A 13,560-nucleotide genomic window follows, 5' to 3' on the forward strand; every position below is an offset into this window, starting at 1 on the left:
GACATATTTCTTGTCCTACTTGTAGACAGGCCGGAAAAACTGTCGACCTCACTTATGTTAGTTTAGGCATGCATAAATATTTGATTATGAATGTGGGAAAATTTTGAGTGTATGAATTTATAGACTAGGCATAGTTTACAATGGCGACAAATTCCATTTAAGGAAGATGTGTCGCTTGCCGCCAATAGAATTAGAAATTGTTCCATTGTATTTTTTACGGTGGAATCGGTCGCAAGTTGTCTCGTGAACACTCGCTTCTAGGACAAGAGGCCTAACTACTTTAAAATCCTTTTCCCTTAAAATTCAAGCAACACAGATAATGCGACAAATTCCGTTGTTTTGAGTGCATTTATATTATTTTACTTAATTAGAGGAAGAAAAGAAAGAATATCTCTTGGTTGAGTGTAAAAAGATATTGTACAGCCATTGTCAGAATAAATGCATGCGGAAAAAATTAATGTAAATGATTAAATAAATTGTAGTGAGATGAGTGCTTATAAAATAAATTATATTAACCTTTTATTAAGCATTTATGTACAAGGTTATGTTTATAATCATATTAACACAAAACAGAAACTGCACTATGTACATATGGATGTCTTTAACATAAAAAGAAATTTGTTAAATTTACAAACTAACAGTAAAATATAACAGCAACATAATCACATTTCAATAACATAATTGGGGTGAACAACAAGTATTGGATCATTATCTTCTTCATCCTCTTCAGCTTCCGGTTCTGTGGCAGATGTTTGGGTTAATGATATTACAACATGATCCTGAAATAACAATCTATTATTATTCTACTGGTTTGACCAAGATCTATTAAGAAAATCATTAAAAAAAAGTAATCAGATACTGAGACGTTAAAATCTAAAGAAATATTGCCTATTAAAAATTGTTTTACTTACATGATAAATTAACCTGTCCAAAACTTTTTCAATTAGCGATTTCTTTTCAACAAGTTCTGCTTCTGTTTCTATTAAATGTGACACTTGCTCAAGGTACCAGTTTACCACTTCACTCTTTCTAACTCCAGTTTCTTTAGAAAAAAAGAATAAAAAAAGCAAATTTGAAAATAAATTATTGATTTCTTTAAATAGTAGGATTTCAGATTCGCTTCGGATAAGACAGGACAGATGTGGGGTTAGCACAATTAGATATAATTAATTCTATGAAGAGTCACTTGTCTAACTTCCAGAAATTATTTTTAAATAAAAGTGATTTTTTATTGTATTCGATCTCATACAATTCGATCTCTTGAAATCCTACATTTTATTTATTCAACTTTTTGTAAAAGGGGATATTAAATTTTTGAATGGGATTATTTTAAATGACGTTTAGGTAGGATTTAATGCGTTTCTTTAACATTATTAATTTATGTTTTACAATAGTATATATTTAATAATAGTTGTCAAAAGTTTAATTTAAAAACGATGATACTACCAAAAATTAAATAATCTCAATAGCGTACTAACTTTCAATTTCTTCAGTTCTCATGTGTGAAACCAACATATTAGATAATGTTTTATAATTTTCAAACGAAAGAGTTAATTTCTTTTTGGGTAGACCTGGTTCTTCCCTCTCTGATTGATCTGTATGTTCTTCAACTGGAATGATAGTACAGCATTGTTTCAATTAAACTTTTAATAGAAAAATAAATTTTCGTGTACAGTTTCCAAAGAAAAAAAGTGGTATTTGAGTAAAAAACTTGATTGAAACTGGATTTATAATTGTGCTCATAAAGCAATAAGAACAGCAGTTACTCCGCGAAAGACTAGTGAAAAGCATGAAAAAATATAATAAAATAACCATGATTATTAAAGATACCTCCATTTCCATTAACACCATTAGCCACTGGCTCAGGAGTATCCGTTGTTTCATTTTCATCTCCTAAATGAATATCAGGCTGTTCAACTCTTATAATGGATTTATTGAGAAGATTATAAGCTTCTATAACGTGTCTTGGAAGGACCTGCGATTGAAGGAATGGATTTATAAATTTTGGTTAGAAAAAGAATTGATAGCAAATATTATTTCCTAATATATAACCTCATCAACACATTCCATTTTGGCCATTGCCTCAGAAAGGCGTATTAAACTTTCTAATTGTCTAACAGTTACTCTCCAAGTTGACTTCAGACCAGAACCGCCATCTCGTTGTCTCAAATTAGTATACATTTCTACAAGCCCTTTGGCAGCATCCTAAAAGCAATAAAACTTCAGTGAATAATAATTTTTCGTTTTAATCTAGTATGAAGATGTATATCTAGTATGTGAATCAATGAATGAAATATGACAGAAGTTATTTAAATAACGTTTCGTTTTCAGGATTGAAATAATAATCTCCTTAACCCTGAATGCAATTAATTAGCAGAATAATTTGTTTAAGAAATGGAGTGTGGTAACTTCTTGGCCGTCTGTCAAGGGAATTTCAGCTATATGAAGCGCATTGCACTATTTTTGAATGACTCTTGGAGAACATGTTTTCAATAAATCCCTAACCTAGTTAAACGATACATTTATTTATTTTTTTGTTAATTTAAGGCAAGTCAACATCTGACGCCCGGAGCTTTTTTTAGTGCACTACCGGCCTCCTTGCAGTGTTTTCTCGTTACAAACGAACACTGCCCATCTCCACACAGTGAGCTGAAAGAACTCCTAGTAAGAAAAAAATCGAAGAGCCAGCAGCTGGATTTGAATCAAGAATCTCCGCGTAGGAATCAGTATACGCTAACCATAGAGCTAAACCCTTTCCTGGAAACGAAATTTAATTCTAGATTTGGACTAGAATCCAAATCCAGTATAAGAGTCAGAGTTATGATTTTTGATAAGTATTTTACTCAAATTCCGAAGATTATCTGAAGCAAACATTCTCACGTTCTGATATATAGGTAAGACTAAAAGAGTTTTGATTATAAGGTAGTATAACATATATGTTATAAGTGAATTTTCATTAATTTAGAAACAAATTTCCTAAATGGAAGCAAGTCTTTTATGAATGGAATGGCTCTTCGTATTCAGTAACAGTAGCAAACTCACCTCACTTATGATAGGTTTAAACTGCCTTGCAAAAGTTATGTATTTTAATACTTCTTCTCTTGTGTAAATCGTATCAACATCATCTTCTACATTATTATGAAGATTAACAATCTTTCTCGCAATGGCGTAATCTATTACCTAAAAATATGAATAATAACACATTATTTTTGAAATGTAAATTGAATCAATTTATAAAAATGGGAGCTTTATAAATTAGTTTACCTCATTACATTCATCTATGAGGACAAAGAACAAATCAAATCTAGACATAATTGGGGCTGATAAGGTAATATTTTGCTGCAATGATTTTGTCCTGTCATAATGTCCTCCAACAGGATTAGCAGCCGCTAATATGGAAGTACGTGCATTTAATGTCGCTCTCACACCAGCCTATTAAATAAATGAAAAGTTTATTTTAAAAAAATATATTAACGCGCACGTAAGTAGAATAACATGTAATAATTTAACAACTCTTGTCTACCAAACCTACCTTCGCTATCGAAATTGTTTGCTGTTCCATAGCTTCATGGATGGCTACTTGATCGTGAGGATCCATTTTATCAAATTCGTCAATGCAACATACACCATTATCGGCCAACATCAGAGCTCCTGCTTCTATAACAAAATCTGGTGAATCTTCATCACGTACTACAGCAGCTGTAAGGCCGGCTGCAGATGAAGCTTTTCCTGAAGTGTATACAGCTCGCGGAGACATGTCAGCAACCTATAATTTGATACGTACATATATTTCGAAAAAAGAACTATATAAATAAAAGTTTCAATTCTTTCTAAATCCTTTACCAATTTTAAGAGTTGTGATTTAGCTGTACTAGGATCCCCAACAATGCAACAGTTAATATCTCCTCTAAGAGTGGTTCCTTCTGTTGTAACTTTAGGCACTCCACCGAACAGCATGAGTAAAATTCCTACAATAAAAACTTACTTTTCTTGATCTGTCATGTTAAACCGAAAATTAACTTAACCAAGTCCATTTACACGATACTCACCCTTTTTTACTTGTTCACAACCATGAATAGAAGCGAATAAACATTTAGTCAGATTATTATACAAATCTTTATCTTGATTCATATCATATATTTTCTTCCATTCTGCTTCACTCATATTCTTTCTCATAACTTCTGGAGTTACTTCTTCCATCAATAAGTCACCACTACCGCCAAACTAATAAAAATTCTTATAAGCTTACAATATTATCACCTATTTTTAAAGAAAAGAGTAATAGCCATAAACTATTTACTTTTGGCAAACGGAAAACTTTGCACTCACCCGCGGACTAGTAGGAGTTACACTGCAGGACATAAAAGCTAACTTGTAATTCAGGTCTCTAACACCAAGAGCTTTCAAACCACGAACTCCTTCGTTATTACTTTCTCCTAATAGGAAAAAAAATATTTAAAATTTTGAGAAAATTTATGCTCCATCATGAGGTAGAATGGGAGAAAAACTAACCAAATTTGTGATGGGATGCACTTTCGGCTTTGGCGCCTGGTAGCGAAAGTGAACCTACATCTGGAATTACAATAAGAGTACCAGTGAAATCATAACGATCACCTGCTTGGACCAACTCAACAACTTCTCCTCTTAAAATCACTTCAACACTAAGAAAACAAACAATTTCAATCTTCGAACAAAATACTTTGTTAATAAATTGTTAAGTTCGTAAAACTATTAGCTACCTTCTTGGGATACAACCTCTGGGCAATTCTGCTTGAGTCTCTTGAATTCTCACTTTTTGGAAATCCACAAATTTTGATTTATCTATATCTAACATAAATCTTCTTCTATTCTGACAAGCACTATTTCTACATATTGTAGGCTGTGTGAACTGAAATATGAAAATTGCTAACAAGGTCCAAATGAATAATATACTAGCAGCAAAAAATGTTTGGATTAAATAAATACCTTAAACTGTTGTTCAACATCTTTAATTACAGTGTTACAATCTAAACAGGTAAAGGTTCCAGAAACAAGTTCTGGATGAACTGGATGAGTTCTGACAACTTGTCCCGAAATTCTAACTAGAGTGCCTAACTTTGTCGTAGTTAATTCTCGAACTTTATGCCGGGTAGGTACATCTGTCAGGCCAACATAGAACTCTTTTTCTAAATTACCACTAGACTGACCATCAGATCCATGATCCTTCACAAAGTTCATAACTGCTCGGCAGAGGTATGGATAAATTCTGCTCTTAAAATCATTGAATTTATATTAGAGACAAGATATTAAACTTTCTTAATAGGCATTATAACTTGGTACTACACAAATTGGAGCTAACCATGAAACTAAAGTAACCAGTTAAGATATTTTAAAGCATTATCTCTATGTTTTTCACTCAAATAATGACGAAGAAACTGACCGATAATATTCTTCTATAATTGCAGTAGCCAAATTTTGGTTATGTTTTTCTATATCTTCAAAACTAACTTCTAAAGTGCAACGTTCAAGTGACTGCAAATCTCGAGCAGCGTCTAAATACTTGATTTCACCATCCTCTCGAAACCTAGAACATAATAATTAATTAAGAAGTCAAAAGAAAGACATATATTGAATAGATAGAAAATATTACTTACTCTTCCAAAAAATCTTGAAATAACTTCTGACACCTTACACCAACTTCATCTTTCATTTTGATTTGTCCATCTTGAGGACCGGCCACATCCATGTTTAGATCTACTTTTTAACAATTGTCCAAATTAAATGCAGAAAGTACTAATTATTATCAATGTTTTCTAACAAAATACAACGAGCACCCACAGCAAAATCCGCCAACTACTGAATTGCTCCCGCCTTTTACCTCAAGGTGGCCAACAATATTCTTTTGTCTTTTAATTCTCAAAAATAATTAATTCTACGAATTGTTTGTTAAAAAAACTATTACTAGCAAGTTTGGATTTTAAAAATAATATACTTTTAGTTATTATATTTTTTTTTAATCTAAACATTTTTCCATAATTTATGCTAGTACGGGAGGCAACATCCACAGATCAATTAGGTAGCGGAGCAGTTACTGCAAAAAGAAAACCTATTTGAATGATTTAATTTGTTTTGAATTAAGTTTATAATTGGGTGAGAATGATTTTTTTGTGGGGAAAGTACATCACACTAAAATAAATGTAAGAAATGGAAATAGTTGCCTCAATGCAAAATTAGATTTTATGTACGGTGAGTAATATTAATATAGTAACAAACAACTTTTTACAAATTGAACGAGAAACATTGAATATATTTAATTCTTTAAATCTATTCATTCAGAGTTACAATCCCAGATGAACTTTTAATTTTAAGTGTACCACAGTTAAACATTTTGTATTTGTAAGCCTAATTGCAATGTGTAATGTGTTTATTAAATCAAATTTTAGTAAAATCAGTAACAATTTTCTCTAATTCTTCGATCGCAGATTTCAAAATTTTTAAATTTCACTTTTAGTTTGTTATTGTATTCATTTTGCATACCTTACACGAACTTTCGTTCATAACTTTCCATTGAAATTCAAGTTATATGACATATTCTATATCCATGCGCAAATCGTAATTTTTAAACTTCATTTTTAGTTTATTTTATTTTAAAAAAATCAACAATTGATATTGCTACACATAATGAGAACCAATAGTTCAGTTGTAAGATCATGTTCAATCTGTCATAAGATCACTTGTATCGTAAGAAAACTAAAGGGATGGAACATTTGCATTATAAACTCTAGACACAGAAATAAATGGGCAATATTCGTAGAGAATAAAGACAACAAATACGTTTTTAGCCGTTATTCTGTAATCTCAACGGATAAATTATCCACAGTTCATTAACAGGACCAATGTATACAATTAGAAAGATATTTTGTGTTACATTATAAGTTTTACGAAAGTATATTTTTAACAATCATGTAACTGACTTTGTCAAACTTGCTAAAAATAATCTTGGCTGTCTTTTGCCCAAGCTATTTTATGTACTTGTCTTTTTTATTTTTAAGAGAAATTTGATTGGGGTCCGCGCTTTGCGAAAGATTTTTAAACAGACCTCTGCCTACATATTGTACATAAAAAAGATACAAAATGCGGAAAGACCGCATGGTTTACGAACAAATTTGGCTAATAAATAAATTAATGAAATAGTGTTGAATAAAAAACAGCCTGGAGTTTGTTTGGACAACTTTGGCTGAGCCAGGTATAAGATTTTTTTAAAGCTTACTTTTGTAATAAATAGGAAAATAAAAATACTTAAGTAATAATTTACAAGTTATCGATCATTTACAAACTTATTTTTTGAAAATCTTTTGTTTTATCAGTAAATTTTTCGATAAACTTCGGATCGAGGCACTAATAAAATTTGAATTTTAAAAATGGATCTCAGCCCATTCGTATAGCAACTTCAATATATTCGTATTGTATTTTCGATTCCATAAAGTTAGAATTACACTAACTTTTTATAGTTCATTTGTTGCTCATTTTATATTTTCAACACTTTGATTTTCTTTCATATGTAGCTCTGGGAAATTCCAAAAGTTGGCTTGATGTGAACATGTATTTTTCTAGCCTGACCACACCCCAAAAACTAATCAGTATTACTAATAACAATTTTTACCAGTTTATATATATTTTTTTAAAAAATAAAATTATCTTTCACTGTGCTATTCCTATCTCTACTTGAGCGGGATATGTGCACTAAAAAACTTTTCAAAACATTCATCTATTAAGAAATAGTTTTGTTAACACTTTTAATGGTGTATATTGTGCTACTGGACTCTTTAAATGCATTTTTGACAACTGATTGATGAGTTGCTACAATGGAGGCAGTTTTGGTGAAAGGCAAGAGGTCGATTACCTTACAATCTGGGCTGTCATATTCACTTTTATATTACAGTCTTCTGAACTTTATCTTTCTACAAATCATTACTCTTTATTATCAAATTTTCTTGAGACTCGGTATTTCAATAATTTACATTCCTTCCACTGTCTAGAAACAAGATAATTTAAATATTCTAATGTAAACTGAAACACTATTACGGCATTGTTCCATTGTAATTTCAAGATTTTTAGTTATGAATTTATATTATAAACAAATACGGTATAAGAAAAACGGGCACATAACAATTTACATTTAGATAGTTTTATTACTATAAATGAATCCGATTAGAAAAACAAATTATATTATGACAGCTATTCCTTTTCGTAAATATATGTTATCTACAAAGTAAATTATTTAACTTTACGGAATTACTTTTTAAAACTTGGTTTTGATTTTCATTATCATTTCTGATTAGATAAAAATTCTATTCATTACCTTAGATTTTATTTGAACTGTTTAAGATAATCTGGTTTCAATGACTCTTAAATAACGATTATATCTTAATAAGTTGTGATAACCCAGCTAACGGTCACTTATTTTATCTCATCTAAGTACTCGGTTACTCGTACATTATTCTTTTAGTTTGTCTTCAATGTTAGTCTTAGGGAAAGTTTAACTGCCAAGCTTATTTTCGTTATTGAGTTTTAAAAATTAGAAATAACTTCTTTTTTTTTAGTTATTTGCGCAAACCCATTTGTTGTTTTTGAGACTTGAAATAACCAATCTGTAATAAAACTTTTGTTTAAGCATCTGAGCATGTTTCAAGAGTGTTTAGAAAAGAACACTTTGTTTGGTCCTTTTCTTCAGACTTATTATTGTATGACTGCTAAAAATACTAGGAATTTTAAACTGAAATGGATTTTCAAAAAAGGCATCAAATCTCAGGCCTAAAATAACCAAATCAATAAATAATGGTTTTATTTTAAGTTTTACAATTTTCTACAAAACTATAAGAGAAGTATGAACTCTTATACTTTAGAGTAGAATACACATTATGCATAAGACTCCGATGGATCACTTCATTCTCAGGCTTCACGAGAGTTAATCTTCAACTTGGATTATCTCACTTATTATAAATCTGCACTTTTTTCTTATTTAATCAAATTAACTCTTCTATTTTTATTAACCTCCTTTTCCAATCCTTTCGAGTTTTGTCAATTAGTTTAATTCTTTTCTTCAAATGATCTCTAACTAAAATTTTGAACTTTTATAGCTTATTTTAACTTCAATTCACTTTTAATTTCTTTTGTCTCCGTTTCTACCTTAACTTCTGTTTGATCCGCTCTCGATGTTTACGAACTCATAATTCTCAATTCAACTTCTTTAAAAAAATTTTCTTAACTTAACCTTTTTTTTTAGCTTCAACTTTATTATTTTTCGTATCATCATTAAATTTTTGGTTGATACATTGTTTTCTTCGTGACTCTTCGTTTTTAGCTTAAACTTTATTTTACCAAGATTTACATTCTTTTTTACTGAAATATTTTTCCTTAAAAACTTCTTATTTACCAGTCTTTATTGAAAAGTTAATCTTGAGAGTTTTTCTTTGTTTTATGTGTTTTTCTATTAAATTCTTCTAGCGCCCCATCGTTTTCATTCACATTTTTATTTATGATTTTTTTGGTTCATATAAGAGTTACAGATTTGTTTTTAATAATTGAAGAAATTGGTATATAAAGTGGTGATTTAGCTTCACTGACTTCAGTTTTAATTAGAAATAACTTTTTTTTAGTTATTTTCGCAAAACCATTTGTTGTTTTTGAGGCTTTTTGAACTTTGAATTCCTACAATATTTCGTTCAGCAGTTATGCTGACCCGCACTCTCTACAGGTTCAACAAATATGCTCACATAAATATTTATATAATTGCATATATATGGTAATTTGTAAAAACCACTTTTTGGGACTCCTGAAGTCTCAAAACGAATATTTCTGTTGAAAATTTGACACGAACTTTCTAAACGCCCAGTATTGTAGAAGAAAGGAAAAATTGCAAAGGAAAAGAGGGTTTTATAGCCGCTTGGTAATTAATTCAAAGTTCTTTCTTCCCTAATGAGTTTTCTGGAATACCACAAAAGTAAATGCGATTAAATCTTAAGCTGATTTAGTTCTTTACTTTCTCTTCCGGTAACAATGTCAATAATTTCCGTAATGACGTAATTTTATTACGTTAAATATTTAAAACGAGAAAACGTTTGACAAAATCGTTATTCTGAATTCGCAAGTTAATAATAAGTAATAAATTTACTTTTTTTTAGTTTGATGTGTTGTGTATGTGCCCTGGTTGAATACATAAAAATTGCAATTTTCTGTACCGAAAATATTATACTAGGCATATTTAGATAGATGGATTTGGTTTTGGTGCCAGACAGTGGCGAAGAAAGCTGGTTATCATAACACCTAGGAAATCTTGTTAAAGGAGGCAAAGATCCTGTCGTAAAATTTAGAATGGGTAAATGAGGGTAAAACCTAGATTACACTGAAAAAGGCTGCTCTTGGCTGATACTAAGGGAAGCACTAAGGGAAATTTTAGGTCCCTGAGCGCATTAAAAAATCCAGTTTTTTGGAAAAATGTATATATAAAACTGATGGTTGGTAATAATATGAAGTTTAACGAAAATCTTTGTTCTCATTTACGAGAAAATAGCGTTAACAGCGATTTCACATCAATAAAGTCGCTTTTCATTAAAATCAGATTCCTGCAGAAATTTTAGTCCGACAATTTTTCAAAATGCAAGGTTTGAACTTTCTTGTCTGTTTTTAGATATTTGTACACTCTTTGACATACTCTACTGCTAAATTAAACTTTTTCTTGCTAAACTGAAGAGGTTTTTTAGCTCGTATTTCCGAAAATTTCAATTTTACCCAAAGTATTATCCTCACACTTGTAGAAAGAGAAAGTAAACAAATTTCTTTTCGTCTCAATTAAAAATTAAGAAAGTAATGGTAGTTAGTGTTCAGAAACTATTGCATATTTGAGAATATTCTATGATAGTTTTCTTAATGAGAATAAAGGCTTCCTAAAATACTCATGTTTATTTTACTTCATTTATAATAAATAAAGAGGACGAATATTTTATTTAAATTACTAGTTCTAACGAAAAAGGCTTTAAAAAACGGTAGTAGCCACACTTCTGTTTTGAGATTTTAAAAAATTGGGACGGCGATGTTGGCACCACTGTTAGATAAGATTAAAATTATATCTTGAACGTTAGGATAACCATCACACAACATTCCCAAACAATCATAAGTTACAAAGTAACCTCCAACCGTGGAAGTGCTAACATCGTTTTGGCTTCTCCAATATTTTCGGCCTTTCTTGCCTCTTGGTTATTTATATTTAATACTATTTCCTTTCGCGTACATTAATTTGTTTTGGACCACAGTGACATTATTTACTTAGAAGATATATGTTTGAAAAAAAATAGTTAAGTTGTTTGTGAACTTTTTTTTCTTAAAGAAAAAAATATATTTTACTTTTCACTGCAAGACAGATATGGAAGAGTGTGATATGAATACCGCGTTTGCACGAAGATTGAAAGCACAACAGGCCCTCGTAATAGATAACTATATGCACACGGAAACAAATCAAGAGAATGAAGCAGAAAATTATCCAGTCTGCACCCAGTTATGCGGGTCATCTTTATTCTCTACATCAGTTGGAGGTAACAAATCAGTTCGAAATAGTAAGGTAAATTCAAGCATTATTCGTGGGCTTCCTTTGTATTCGACTCCAATATCTGACCGATACATACCAAGTCGATTTAGCGCGAATTGGCAAACACGCTTTTCAATGTTACCTGGTAATAAAAATAATAACGGTAAAGGTTGTAAAACACGAGATGTAAATTGTGGAAATGAAACTAGCAAAGATGATGGGGTGTATTCAAGTCTTTTGAAAAATGAACTTTTTGGTTCATGCATTGAAGACTCAAGAGAAACTTGCGAAGGAGAAAATTCTGTCTCAGCCGGGCGGAATTTGTTCCAGTTTAAAGCTTCAGTTGATCCAGAAATGAGTATAGAGTCAGTAGCACCATTTTCACTTTCGCCAGTTGGGCCTAATAGTCATAAACTACTTAGAACTTCCAGAAAAGCTACTAGAAAAATATCAAGAATACCTTTCAAAATACTGGATGCACCAGAACTTCAAGACGATTTTTACCTGAATTTAGTGGACTGGTCATCTCAGAATGTCCTTTCAGTTGGATTAGGAAGTTGTGTGTATTTGTGGTCAGCGTGTACTAGTCAAGTAACACACTTATGTGATGTTTCTTCTGATATTAACAGTGTTACATCAGTAGCTTGGAATGAACGAGGAAACTTAGTTGCAGTTGGGACAAATAATGGATATATAGAAGTGTGGGATGTTGGTGCAAATAAGCAATTATCAAAATTATCTGGACATTCCGCTAGAGTTGGTACCCTCGCTTGGTCTGGTGACGTTCTTTCATCAGGATCAAGAGATCGTACTATATTGCAAAGAGATATAAGATCCTCTTCAATCACTCCTGAACGTAGGTTACCAGGGCATAAACAGGAAGTGTGTGGGTTGAAGTGGTCACCTGATAGTCAACATCTGGCTTCAGGAGGCAACGATAACAGACTTTGTGTATGGAATTTACATTCTACTTCCCCAGTTCAAGTTTTTACTGAACATCGTGCTGCAGTTAAGGCGATTGCATGGTCACCTCATCACCAGGGACTTCTAGTCAGCGGAGGAGGAACAGCTGATAGATGCATTAGGTTTTGGAATACTCTTATAGGACAACAAGTGCATTGTGTCGATACAGGCTCACAAGTGTGCAACCTTGCTTGGTCAAAACATTTCTCAGAGCTTGTAAGTACGCACGGATACTCACAGAATCAGATAGTGCTTTGGAAATATCCATCATTAAGCCAGGTAACCAAATTGACTGGCCATGCTACTCGAGTTCTTTACCTAGCTTTGTCACCAGATGGAGAATCAATAGTTACTGGTGCTGGTGATGAAACTCTGCGATTTTGGAATGTTTTTCCGAAGGTGAGATCTCATAGAGAATGTAAATCGGTACTAAATCTCTTTGGAAATATTCGTTAAAGAAGTGCAATATTGAAATATACAGATATATTTCTAATAATTTGTGTAAATCGATTAAAAAAAAGTCAGTATTACATAAGTTTTGTTTTCTTATTTTATATTAATTGTTAGTTTTATTAAATTCTTTCTATTTTTGTTGCCTGAAGAAATAAGTTTATCTTGTAAAATCAGAAACCCTTATATTATAAACAGTGTGTTCAGTATTCAAAAGTACAGTTATGGTTATATTTGAAGAAAAAAAATTGATTTAAGGGAAGTATTAATGTTTTTATTTCAATTATTGATAGTTGTTCGGAGTATGTATAGTATTATATGTGAACATAAATTCTATTGAGATAAATTTTATTTATTGCAGTAATTTGGATGATTTATTTTTTTTTTCCTAATTTTATTTAAAAACTATATCTTAATATTAAAAAACATATTGGATTGAGTGTTAGATGTTCCAGAATTTAATTATTAGTTCAAAGAAGAAAAAATTAGGTAATAAAAGTAATGAAAATAAAGATTTTAAGAATTCTTGTAAGTTCTACTTCTTAACTGTAAAATAGTAAAAATATAAAAGATATTTACTTAGG

At 31.0% G+C, this 13,560-nt stretch overlaps 2 protein-coding genes across 2 annotated transcripts; one reads left to right on the forward strand and one right to left on the reverse strand.

Moving 5' to 3' along the window:
- Nucleotides 1-494: 494 nt before the first annotated feature.
- Nucleotides 495-5,860, reverse strand: Mcm6 (minichromosome maintenance 6). Its single transcript, XM_074115708.1, has 16 exons — nucleotides 5,634-5,860; nucleotides 5,420-5,563; nucleotides 4,966-5,245; nucleotides 4,740-4,888; nucleotides 4,513-4,661; nucleotides 4,330-4,436; nucleotides 4,050-4,224; nucleotides 3,844-3,968; nucleotides 3,533-3,766; nucleotides 3,265-3,432; nucleotides 3,043-3,180; nucleotides 2,053-2,205; nucleotides 1,831-1,975; nucleotides 1,479-1,610; nucleotides 912-1,042; nucleotides 495-779 (listed from the first exon to the last, which is right to left on the reverse strand). The coding sequence occupies exons 1-16, from the start codon at nucleotides 5,723-5,725 to the stop codon at nucleotides 663-665; spliced, it is 2,439 nt and encodes an 812-aa protein (XP_073971809.1). The 5' UTR covers nucleotides 5,726-5,860; the 3' UTR covers nucleotides 495-662.
- Nucleotides 5,861-6,067: 207 nt separating this feature from the next.
- LOC141447833 (fizzy-related protein homolog) lies at nucleotides 6,068-13,560 on the forward strand. The gene is made up of 2 exons (XM_074115710.1): nucleotides 6,068-6,225; nucleotides 11,400-13,560. The coding sequence occupies exons 1-2, from the start codon at nucleotides 6,219-6,221 to the stop codon at nucleotides 12,980-12,982; spliced, it is 1,590 nt and encodes a 529-aa protein (XP_073971811.1). The 5' UTR covers nucleotides 6,068-6,218; the 3' UTR covers nucleotides 12,983-13,560.

The sequence above is a fragment of the Rhodnius prolixus genome, unplaced genomic scaffold, assembly GCF_049639745.1.
Source record: "Rhodnius prolixus isolate KJV_2025 unplaced genomic scaffold, Rpr scaffold_13, whole genome shotgun sequence".
NCBI lineage: Eukaryota > Metazoa > Arthropoda > Insecta > Hemiptera > Reduviidae > Rhodnius > Rhodnius prolixus.

What these genes read in the sequence shown, in the direction of transcription:
- Mcm6 (XM_074115708.1), bottom strand. Translation starts at nt 5,725, where the DNA reads ATGGATGTGGCCGGTCCTCAAGATGGACAAATCAAAATGAAAGATGAA. An exon ending in AAATGGAATGTGTTGATGAG is followed by an intron (nt 1,976 to 2,052) that starts GTTATATATTAG and finishes CTTCAATCGCAG; the next exon opens with GTCCTTCCAAGACACGTTAT. An exon ending in GAGAACTGAAGAAATTGAAA is followed by an intron (nt 1,043 to 1,478) that starts GTTAGTACGCTA and finishes TTTTTTCTAAAG; the next exon opens with AAACTGGAGTTAGAAAGAGT.